Source organism: Ursus arctos, unplaced genomic scaffold (genome assembly GCF_023065955.2).
Source record: "Ursus arctos isolate Adak ecotype North America unplaced genomic scaffold, UrsArc2.0 scaffold_3, whole genome shotgun sequence".
Classification (NCBI taxonomy): Eukaryota; Metazoa; Chordata; class Mammalia; order Carnivora; family Ursidae; genus Ursus; species Ursus arctos.
In genome coordinates, this window is record NW_026622985.1 from 62,573,619 (window position 1) to 62,586,248 (window position 12,630).

General features: G+C 41.7%; 1 protein-coding gene across 2 annotated transcripts in view; it reads right to left on the minus strand.

Annotated features, from left to right (window-relative positions):
• The window catches only part of AOAH (acyloxyacyl hydrolase), a 243,487-nt gene that overhangs the window by 41,831 nt on the left and 189,026 nt on the right, over positions 1 to 12,630 (minus strand). For both annotated transcript variants that reach the window (XM_026509300.4, XM_026509309.4), the window contains exon 13: positions 6,724 to 6,806. In XM_026509300.4, coding sequence (XP_026365085.3) covers positions 6,724 to 6,806 — 83 coding nt within the window. The remainder of the gene's footprint in view (positions 1 to 6,723; positions 6,807 to 12,630) is intronic.

Here is a 12,630-nt window from a genome sequence, read left to right on the forward strand (position 1 = left end):
TGTAAAAGCTCTCAAGTTTTAAATATCAGCAACAATCCAATTAAAAACAAAACACTTAAACATGGAGTGAGCCTGAAGATTGAAGTCTGATTTAAAATTTCAGAGTCATAGAGTTGGATGAAGGTTGAGATTATGTGGTTGAAGCCCTTTATTTTACACACAGGGAAACCGAGGCTCAGAATGGGGAGGGATTCATTGAGGCTCTGGAGCCAGCCAGTGAGGGGTCAGGGCTGGAAGGTGGTCATGCATGCATTAATGTTTAGTCTTTTTATCCTCTGTGCCCATTAGAGTGACTAGTGCTCAGAAATATCAGCAGAGAAAATGAAGGCATAGAGATGAATTTAGGGCTCATCCCTCCCCCAACTTTCCACTGGAGAGCAACAGGAATGAGTTGTACTGTACTGTGGAACACGAATAAGGTGATTTTCTTTACTGGTCATCTCGTGGAGTTCATCTCAGGGCAGTGATGTGTAGAAGGAACAGTCGAACAGCCATCAGGAGGGAGCCAAGGACTGAGCTCATAGCCGTCATGGACACGCAGTTCCCTACTCTCCTCTTCCCCCCTCTCCCCTCCGTCGGCTTCTGCTCCAGGGCCCCCCTCCTCGATCTGCCCAAGAATCTCTTCCTTCACCCCTTTGCTCCCCACACCTCCCCCTCCCACGTAGCTTTCCCAGCACTTTACCATGAAGATGGCCTGAACACAAATTTTATTTGCTGCCCTGAATTTTGTCCCTTTTCTCTAGTTTCTCCAGTCTGCTAGATTCTCTCCCATTCTCTAGATGGTTTAACACAAGCCTAAAGAAGGGGCCCAGCAAGAAGTTCTTGGAGTGAAGGACCACGGGGAGAAAGTAGGAGTTCAAACTCAAATCTGGTTTGCAGCCAAGGGATTGAGGTGGGGTTGGGTAGGTGAGGCTGGCACACATACACTTTGGCCACGTGTTAAAACCCTCCATGTTTGTTATCTGTGCGCTGCCGGCTAGTCCCCTGCTCCCACTCCTGGTGAGTGGGTGAGCGCCCAGGTGTGCAGAGAGGGGTGGCCTCACACCATATGGGAGATTGGGCCTGGAGAAAAAAATTCTTGTAGGTACTTTTGACTTTCTGAAAACAAAACAACCCCAAAGAGGTGTTTACACTAAGGTTTTGCTACCCCTACAAAAACAAAATGAGGAAAGCTGCCAGTGAAAAGGACATTCCAAGCTAGTGAAGTCTCCTTTGGAGACCCCGAAACCGGTCCATCAGAGTGCCCTCCTTAGTGGGCTGTGTGCTGCGGGCCACGGGGGTTCAGGGGCTGTGATCTGCTTGCCTTTTAAAGCAGCTGAGTCTTGTTTATTTTAGAAGTGGGTACTCATGCACTTTTATTTACTTAAAAATACATATTGAATAGCTCTTTAACATTTGTTTTTCTTCTACCCTTTGTTTTAAAAATGAAGTGTAATCCTGCCAATGGTGGTTTTTGCCCACCGTGGAGGTATTCAGGTTGGCAAAGGATTACTGTGTGTGCTTTTCTTCTCTTCAAAGGCTGAACGTAACTCCTGAAAGGTATTTGGGCTTAAAAGAGAGTGTGTCGGGTTGACAAGTCCCTACTACGTGCGGCAGAGGCTGAGCTCAGTGCTAGGAGTACAAATATGGGTCCCCTGGGGCTGGAGCTCGCTGTTACAATGGAAAGTCAGACTTGAAGCAAGAAACTCAGCTACAAGCCAAGTAAAGGGTGACAGCAGAGGCAGCAACAAAGGGCTTTTGTGATGGGGTGGGAGGTTGGCTCTGCTGGATGTGTGAATGGGGGGGCAAAGAGGTCAGGCAAGGACAGTGAGGGCTGAATAAAAGCTATTCACTGAGTCTTCACTGAGCACGAGGCCCTGAGGCCCAATACCAAGGCCCCCCAAAATGGAACATGCAGCACGGGTATGGGAGGTGGTTTGGGGTCCGTGACTGCCTCGCCGGACTCCCAGCTGGATACTGACTGGCATGCACATTTGTAGGTCTAGCCTCTGAGAGGTGATCATCTTCGAAACCCCTCAGCTGTTTCTCTTTCTTGTAGCATGTTCTAGAGCTCCCGGATCAGCCAGTCGAGGCTTGATTTTCAGCCTCTCCCACCCCACAGCTTCCATCCCTTGCCCCACCCGTCCTCAGAGGTCCTCAGCTGCCCCATCCTCAGCTCGTACTCCCCTCCACCCCCATCCTGCCCTTGCCCTGCTTTCCTCCAGCCCTGCAAGGGGAGCCCTAGCCTGCCACCCAGGCTGCACTCAGCTCCCGTTCCCCAGGGCTCCCTCGCCCCCCACCCATTTCTCCTCTGGCCGCAGGCCCCAGCTCCCCTCGGCCAATCCCAGACCTGCTGCTTATTGGGCTCCATTGTTCCCATTCCTATCCTCAGCCCAACCTTTTCCTCCTAAAGGGAGCCCTCTTTTTCTGTCAAATTCTCGGGGTCCAGCCAGCTGTCCCTCCCCCATTCCCATTACCTCCCTGCCCACTGCTGTCTCAAGGGGCCTGGAGACCCAACCTCAGACGCCCCCTCTTTCGGTCCTTGCACTGTGGGAGCAATAGGCCTTCCCATCATGGATATGTGTCTTTTAAATGTATTTTTGTATCTTCAAATCTACTTTTTTTTTTTTTAAAGATTTTATTTATTTATTTGATAGCACAAGTAGGCAGAGCTGCGGACAGAGGGGCAGGCAGAGGGGGAGGAGAAGCAGGCTTCCTGCTGAGCAGAGAGCCCGATGGGGGGAGGGTTTGATCCCGTGACCCTGGGATCATGACCTGAGCCAAAGGTAGAGGCTCAACCATCTGAGCCATCCAGGCGCCCCTTAAATCTACTTATTTTTTTAAAGAAACCCTTTACACTGAAAAAGTGACTGATTTTTAAAAAAATGCTGAGGAAATAATAGGACAGGTGGTAGGTGCAGTTAGCAATGATGATGGACATTGAGGAAACACTGCATTTTTCCTATTCAACTTTATAATAGCCCTGTGAAGTTCAGGTATGGCCTGTTATTATCCCTACTGTGCAAAGTGAGCCCCATCTGGGGTTCATGATGAATTCCACAATGTCACATGATATAGTTTAAAAACAGGTTTTTTGTTTTGTTTTGTTTTGTTTTTAAATTGGCTTTATTGGGGAACGGGCAAATTTACGAGGCAGGGTTTGCTCCTGGAACCCCACAATCAGACTGACTTTGGGTGCAGCCTTTCCCCCAGCAAAATAGGGTGAAGGCAGCCCACTGGAGCTAGCTTGTTGTCTAGGCAACCCAGAATGACATCCCGGGTCACCTTTGGCAGTTGTGTTCATAGAACCATGACCCCCATTTTATAGATGCAGAGACAGGTCAGAGAAATTAAACGATTTGTCCCAGTCACATACCCATTCCAGGGCCTAAATTCACAACCAGTCTACTAGTTTACACGGCAAGGAAAGGAGAAGATTTTATAAAGTAACTAGAAGGGGAAACCTCTGTTGTCTGTTCTCTGGGCCTTGCTTTGAGTCTCTGAGAAGTCAGGTGACATTGTGTGAGGAGCCAGCCAACCATGAGGGGTTTTGACCCTTTCCCCCTTCACTAGGGGGCCCCTCCTCCACCTGGGGCCCTTGGGGCAAGACGGAAGCTGTAGGAGGCCTCTGTGAATTATCTCCTTTGCTGACTTTAGTAAAGATTTAGCAGGAAGCTTGCTGTGCCTAATCCCTGTGCTGGAGAATTGGTACCCAAATTAAAGATGACTTTGACATTTTACATTTTAAAATGCTTTACAATCACTGGCAATCACTGGATCAGTGGTTCACAGTAGAGGGATCTATAGATCTATAGATCCAGATCTTGTATATAAACATCAAGATGAAAATAAGAGCTGTTTCTTTAATTCTTACTGTACAGTTTTTAAGAAAGTCTTTAATATTCTATTCAACTCTTCCTTCTCTTTCTCCTTTCTGTCTCTCTCCACCCGCCCCTCTCCCACTGGTTCTGAAACGTAAGTGTAGCCATAAATATGCAGGGCATAGAAGGCTGACTTTTCCTACATCCAATAAACACCTTGGGGAATAATTGAAATAACTTGGCACGGCTAGTCAGGTTACATGCAGCATAATATCAAAAGAAAACCCACAGTGAGGAAAAACAGTCGCAAAGAGGAAGAAGGGCTGGAAATAAACCCAGAACATTAAATAATGAGTAATTATGAGAAACTAAAACAACAGCAGCAACAGCAATAAAAACCCTCGTAGAATTGCATCCTTAGCAAGAGTCGAGAAGCATCTTCAAAGAAGTTATACTAGACAAAGCATACATTCTAGATATTTCTAAGAATTGCAAATTTCAAGAAAAGGAAGAAGCTCATCCCCCCCCACCCCCATACTCCAGTACCTATTCATTAGACGTATGTCTGACAGAAGGCACAGGTTTTGATCCCATTCTGACATGCATGTTTTTTTCATGATTCGGCTTCCCTCCCATCTCTTTTTTCCTGTTTTATCTCCACGATCTGAATTTTAAAGGAATGCTGTCAAGACAGCATACCACAAAAGGGAGAAACGTCTACTACAAATTGTACTTTGTACTTTTTGGAGTACCTTCCTTTGGTCTTTTTGATTTTACAAAAGATCTCTGTATTCGTCGTGGGTAGAAAGTAATGTTGAGCTGACAGTTCTGGGTCTTGTGAGGGAGGGAAATGCTGGTGTCCTAGGCACAGGGAGAGAGCAGCATACAGCCTGCGTTTCTGGCAGAATCCTATTGCTTATTCTCGCCCTCACCTGACACCCTCGGCTACAGGATCTTGGGCAAGCCCTTTACTGTTCCTACATTCAATTTCTTTCTAGGTTTTGTTTTGTTTTTTTCTTAAAGGTTATTTCTATGTAAAAAGAAAATCTTCAGGAAACATAAAAGTAAAAAAAAAGACAGGAAGTGATCATCCATAATTTATCAAACGTAGTGATTTTGGTGTATTTTCTACCGATCTTATGCACATCTAGTTTCTCCTTTTATTTTTAAAAATATAGTCAAAATTAAGCTATGCTGTCCAACTTTATATCCTGATTTTTCTTTTGGCAGTGTTTTGTTTTTCTAAATAAAAATATATGGACTCTGAACCATCATTTTCTAGAGTTGCATGATACTCAACACGGGTGTTTTCATTCTTTGTGTTTTACAGTCTCCATTGACGGAGAGCCTTTGACAGCACTGGGGGCTGTTTGATTATCTCACTGAAGGAAAAGAGAAAGTGCAGGGGCTGCAGCTCACTTTATATCTATGATGACTCATAGCCAGGTTCAATTCTAACTTTCTGCTACATTGTCTGATATGTTCGTATACAGAGAGGTGAGACCAGTCTCTTTCTGTAGATCACCTCAGAGTACAGACCAGTGACTGGAGTACCTTTGTTGGTGTCTGATTGTAGTGAGACAAGCTGGCTACAAATTCCGGCCCTGCCACTTTCTGTCTGTGACCTCAGGTATTCTCTGTATGTCTCTGTTTTCTCAGCTGCAACAGTGTGGATATCATGATAATCCCTCAATTCCGAGAAATACAGTTTAACACGTTTGATATTAGGTTGAGTGCTACAATCAACGAGTACATTGTAATTCTTCCTTCCTTTTTCCTCCTTCAACACTCCCTAGAGCTATTACAACCAGTGGTATCTTAGAACTGAAGAAATATAGTAATACTTGCCTTACAGTTTGTTGAAAAACATCAGCTGAAATATTACACATAAAATATTTTTAGCACTTAGTAAGAGAGCAATAAATAGCAGAAACTTATATTGTTCTTAGAATAGCAGAATATTCTGTGTAGAATATTTACTATAAGACATACCTTATTTGCAGGTCATATACTTAGTTAAAACTTGAACTGTTTGGAAAATGTCTTAGCACTCTTATTAATTAGACATGGCACGGGGATGGCAAATAGGTTTAACTTTATGTGCCAAGTCTAATCTGCTGACGATGATTGTCAGACGTGCTGGGTTGTGTGAACTGCTGAGGCGGAATCTGGGTGTAGCTGACAAGAGCGCCAAGGCTGATTAGTAATATCTTAGGGAGATGGAGTGGCAATACACACCCTAAGTGTCTGCCATCTCTGCATTACGGTGGCACAAAACATTACTTGGCAAGTCATTCAGCATTAGCCAGACACTGGTTTCTCAATGAGGAGTCTCACTGAGGTCCTGTGGCAATGGACTGCCTCTGAGTCCAAGGCGGGAGCTGAGAACCACGTTGGTAAGAAGCAAGCCCAGAGCACACTCATGTTCCGGTAAACACGGGAAGATGACGGAGACCTGCCAGTGTCCACAGCACTCTGAAAACGCATTCTTTTCCTTAATGGCTTTGGGGATTTCAGCCACAATCACTTAGCCATTTTTCTTAAAACTCCAGCCCCAAGAGAAGTGTGGGAGACTTTGCACAGAGGAGACAGAGCCTTTGCATCACTTCGATTTTGCTCAGCCCTTGTTCTGCTAATGCTCGCGGAAGTCTTGCCTCCTGAGCTTTGAAGGCCCTGCATCTTGGCCTTTCTAGAACTTGTCTGGGGGAGGATTGACCTCATCTTGTTCTTGTTCTCCTCTGCTGTGGGTAAGATGCTGTAATCCCAGGGCCCTTCTATAGAGAGGGTCCCAGAGCTGGGAAAAGGAGATTATTCATTTTATTATGTGGCCCTTGTTATCTAACTCGCAGCTTTTGTGACACTTACGAAACAAAATCAATCATTAAAGGCACACTGCTGAAGGCTTAAGTGGAAAGCTACATACCATTTCTTGAAATATTCTGGTAGTCTCTGTGATTGCAGTGATTTCTTTTCCGTAATTGACGGTAAATAGAGTTTTCTTTAATTCTGAAATAAATATATATGTGCATATTTAATATCAGGACACTCACATAATGAAGTTCAAAAAACAGGATTTTGTTATGATTTTTCAAAATGGGTGGTTCAAATGAACTGAGAAAAATCAATTTTCTGCAGACATGTTTTCTCTAAATTGTCAATACGTTACTAAGAGTTGTTACAAGAAGCAGTCCTATAAAATGGGTTGCATCAATGTAATAAGATTAAACTTTTTCTTTTTGTGAAGACCTCCAGAATCATTCTTTTCTTTTCTTTCTTTCTTTTCTTTTCTTTTTTTTTTTTTTAAATTTCAGGCTTTGGTCATGTCCCAAAACCTTATAATTATTAATAAAAAAACCCAAACAAACACAAATATGCAGAATGAACTTTTCAATGTTGAGTTTTTAAATCATCATTGAATTCAGTTAATTGATGGGTAAAAATGTGGTTTTGTTTAAACCCCATATGCAGTCATCCCTTTCTAAACTTTTTACCAAGAGCTGCTATAAGTTTCTTGAGCAATTGGTCATCTTTAACAAACGTGGTTATTTTAAAACTTAAATTAAAAAACTTAATAGTTTTAAATTTTAATTCCAGTAGAGTTAATATGTAGTGTTAATTAGTTTCAGGTGTGCAATATAGTGACTCAACGATTCTATACATTGTTCAGTCATTTTGAACCTGACCTTATACCCTTTCTTCTTTTGGTTCACAGCTATGAAGCTGTGGCAGACACTCTTGTTGATCTTCAGATCCATCTCTTCCCTTCATTCATTTTAATGGAAGTTTTAGTAGGGTATGATGATGCCATATGGTGACTGCTTACCCACCTTCCCTTGCAGCTGCAAGGGGCCACTTCACTCATTTCCGGACAATGAGGTAGAAGTATCCAATTTCTGGGAACATTTCCTTTTTTTTTTTTTTTTTTTTAAAGATTTTATTTATTTACTTGACACAGTGAGAGACAGCCAGCGAGAGAGGGAACACAAGCAGGGGGAGTGGGAGAGGAAGAAGCAGGCTCATAGCGGAGGAGCCTGATGTGGGGCTGGATCCCAGAACGCTGGGAAAACGCCCGGAGCCAAAGGCAGACACTTAACTACTAAGCCACCCAGGCGCCCCGCTGGGAACATTTCTTAAGAAAACAACTGGCAAGTGACCTTTGCTCCTTCTTCATCCTTTCTCCATTTTGCTGCCCAGAATAGGCAAGCTGCCATCTTGGACAGTGGGGATAACTTCTACACTGGGAAGACAGAGGGGTGAGCTGGAAGGACCCTGGATCCTTGAGAACCAGTGGAGTTGAGCTCCCATACCAGAAATGGACTACACATCTCTGTAATTTTACGTGTGAGAGAAATACTTCAATATGATCTTATTTTAACCTCCCCATATTTGGGGTCTCTATGCTATTTGTAGCTGAATCCAATACTAATGGATTCAGCTTCAATATGATCTTATTTTAACCTCCCCATATTTGGGGTCTCTATGCTATTTGTAGCTGAATCCAATACTAATGGACACAGAGTTTAGAGATAAATTTGTTATAAACAGGTTATAACTGCACATACTTTAAGTCATTTTCTTGGCTTCTCTTTGTTCCATCTTTGATTTTCTATCTTCTTTTGCCAAGCTTTAATTTAATTTAAAGGTAATTTAATGTTATGTTCTTTATACTTTTATAGGCTTCTCTAAAATCCTTTTTGAAACAAGACTAGGTATAGACTAATGAATAATAATTAAACTCAGAAGTATTTGATTACTCCTCAAATGTACTGTATCTTCTCTTCATTATAATAACTTCATATCTCACAACCTTACATAAATCACCATTTATTTGTAAGTGTTACATGAGTCTTGCTTATTGTATTATAGAACTTGCCAGCTCTCTCAGTGCTTCAGAAAGGTAAACATGTATCAGGTTTGGGCACTTGGAATGCACTGAAAGTAGTGTTTTTGAAGTCTGAGAAAACTAATGATAATATTTTTTGATAGAAGAGCATGATGTCTGGGGCGCCTGGGTGGTGCAGTCGTTAAGCGTCTGCCTTCGGCTCAGGGCGTGATCCTGGCGTTATGGGATCAAGCCCCACGTCAGGCTCCTCCGCTGGGAGCCTGCTTCTTCCTCTCCCACTCCCCCTGCTTGTGTTCCCTCTCTCACTGGCTGTCTCTGTCAAATAAATAAATAAAATCTTAAAAAAAAAAAAAAAAAAAAAAGAAGAGCATGATGTCTGAGCAATACCTTAAGCATGGGATTTTTGCTTTGTGGTGGAGTTTTGAGGAGAATGATTTATTTTATTTTTAAAAATCAAACCTACCCATGCACATAGTTTTAAAAAGTCAAATTTGTATTACTGGAGTGATGTTTACTGAGCCTTACTATGTTCCAGGCACTCTTCTAGGCACCTGGGTCATATCAGTAAATGAGGAAGACAAAGACCCCTGCCCCTGTATTATTGACATTCTATCAGGAAAAAAACTAATAAGCATCCTGAATGAACAAATTAGAGAGGATGCTAGAAGTGGTAAGTGCTATGAAAAAAAAGGAGGCAGGGGAAATAGGGTTAGAGTGGTTGGAGCAAGCCTCACGGAAAAGGTGAGTGTGAGCAAAGACAGCTGAGCTATTTCTGTCTATAAGGCTTGTAGTGATAAACAGCAATCCCATACTACCCTCCCCTCCCCATTTCTCCATTCCCAGAGGCAACTAATTTCAGCTTTAACTGACTGAGTCATTGGGCATTTTCTTTCTTATCTATAAATAACATACCTTCAAGTCCACTTCTGGATTTGTAGTCTTTGGCATTACCTATTCACTTCCCACCATCAAGAGGAAGATTTAGCTATTCACAACTGATCTATGATTGCTTTTCCTTCCCGTCCAAATTCTTCTATTTCCCCGGAGTTAATAGGAGCCTTTTGTTACTTTGCTTAATTTTCTAAGTATTTATCATCAATTTACTCTCAAATCTTTTACAGTTGTTTGATCCCCTTTCAATATGGTCTGTCAGAGAGTTTATTTATTTTGTCTTGTGGAAATCTCTCCTGAAACCTCTTGACCTGATGACTCTGAACTTGCTGTCCTCTCACCCTGGTGCTCAGTAGATATCCTGGGAGCCCCCATCTTCATCAACCCAAGGATTCTCTTCACCTCTTCCTGACTTAGTAGGTCTATTTTCTAGAAGACCACGTTTTCATTTTTTTCTGATAGAGAATGTTTTTAAGTAACTTTTGAAGGATGTGGGGGAAGTAACTTTTTTTTTTATCATTTGTATATCTAAAAATATTTCTATTTTTTGATTTGGTGAGGTGTAAGGTAGGCCCAGAAACACAGCTTACATCATAAATATAAACATAAACATGGTTAATAAGACTTGTTGGGGAAAAACTTCAAGTAGAGAAGTAACAGTGTTCACTTGGTCCCTGAACTTTCATTACCTTATAGAAGGGTGTTTTAGACAGGACATAGCTAGACTAGACACATCTAGGACACCCTATATATTTTTAGGGAAAGAAGGTTCTGGTGTTTATAAGTCACTATGCAACAATAACAGATTTATGGTATAGGTGATTATTTTGTTAAATAGGAGTCCCAAACATGATGAATCAGCTTCTTACTAAGCAATCAACAGGAAGAAGGATATAAGCCTCCAGGACCATCAGAGTTTGTCTCTCATTGACTGGTGTGGTAGATTAGAGATGGCCTCATTATCTTTGACACCTCTACCCTTAAATCTTGGCTATTATGTGACTTTTTTGACCAACAGGGTATGGTAGAAGTGATTTGGTGCCAGTTATGGCTTGGTTTTTAAGATACCTGGCAACTTTAGTCTATTGAAGCCCTGATCTACCATGTAAGAAGCCTGACTATCCTGCTGGAGACACCATGTAAAAAAGATCCTACAATGGAGGTAGCCAAAATGTCCTTCAATAGGTGAATGGGTAAACAGCCTGTGGTATATCCATACAATGGACTATTATTCAGCAGTAAAAAGAAAAGAGCTATCAAATCATGAAAAGACATAGAAGAACCTTAAATGCATATTGCTGAGTGAAAGAAGCCAATATGAAAAGGCTATATTCTGTATGATTCCAACTACATGACAATCTGGAAAAGGCAAAACCATGGAAACTGTAAAAGATTAGTGGTTTCCAGGGATCTGGGAGAGGGAAGAGGGATTAATAAGTGGAGCACAGGGTTTTTTTTTGGGGGGGGGTAATGAAACTCATCTATATGATACTGTAATGGTGGATGCATGCCATTATGCATTTGTCAAAACCTATGGAAGGTTCTACATAAAGAACAGACCCTTAGGTAAACTGTGGACTTTAGTTAAGAATAATATGTAAATATTGGCTCTTTTTAAAACAAATATACCACCCCAGTGCAAGATGTCAATAATAGGGGAAATTGAAGAGATGAGAGAGTATGTAGGAATGCTGTATTTTCTGCTCAATTTTTCTGTAAACCTAAAATTGCTAAAAAATTAACGTCTAATTAAAAAAAAAAAGCCCTATCTGGAAAGAAAGAGGGACCCAATAAACTGAGTCTTCTAACTGCCTTTTCCCAGGCACGAGGTATGTGAGTGAAGCCATCTTGGACCCTCTAATCCAGCCACTAGGTGAATTCCGTCAAATAATTATGGTCAATGTCACATGGAGAGGAACAATTGGCCAGCCAAACTTTTCCTGAATTCCTGATACCCTAAACTGTGAGATAAAATGAAAATGGTTGTTGTTTTAAGCCACTTAAGTTTGAAGTACTTTGTTACACAACAATAGATAACCAGAACAGATGGTTATTGAATTCTAGGTTAAAATCATTTTCCATCAGAAGTTTGGAGGAATCAGTTCATTGGCTCCTAGCCTCCTAGGGTTGTTGTCTGAAGCTATTCTATGCCTTGATCCTTTGAAAGCCTACAGTAGCATCTGTTCCAAGAGTTCTGAAATGTTGTGATGACAGATTTGGTGTGGCTCTATTTTCATTCACAGTGTCAGTCATTGATGGACCTTTTTAACCTGGAAATTTATGTCTGTCAGTTGTCAGAGATGTTCTTGAATTATTTCATTGGTGATTTCTTTCTTTTTTTCTTAAAACCCCTATTATGTGTATATTGAGTCAGCTGGGCTCTAGTCTTCTGATTTCCTAGTTTTTCTGCCCTATTTTCCATATCTTTGTCTTTTGCTCTATTTTCTGGAGGATATCCTCAAGTTTATCTCTCAACTCCTTTTTGAAAATTATCTGATGTCACTAGCATAATTTCCAAGTGACATTTTGTTCTTTGAATATTTCTTTAATTTTAGCATAATAACATTATTACATGAATGAAACCTCTTATCTTTTTGAAGATATTAATTCTAGCTATTTTTTATAAACAGGATATCAATTAAAGTCTAAGAAAAACATTTTCTTCCTTAGAGCAATGGTTTGTTTTCTTGAAGTTGCTTTTTCTCTTTTTGTGTTGTCTTTCACATTCAAGTTTTCCCTGGATGTCTGATGATCCTGGATTGTTTGTTGGCTTGTATTTTAAAAGTGGAAACTGGTTGAAAACTTAAAAGCTGATTGGAAAATGGACCCCTGGGTGTGGATTGTTGACTATGGTCCTCACCGTAGCATGGGTTGGTGGGGACTTTCTCAGGGAACCCCTGCTGTCCGTGTCTGGAGATTTCCTCCCTGGGATTCACAGATTCCCCTGGGAAGGCTCTTCTGGTCTTTAGCTAGGTTGCCAGCACTCTGGGGCTGGTTCTCTGCATTCAGCATGCATGTGTTTTAGTGGGGTGCTCCTCTCCTCACTTATGTCTGGTGTCCCTCAGTCCCAAAGCCTTTGATTTTAGCATCTCCAGA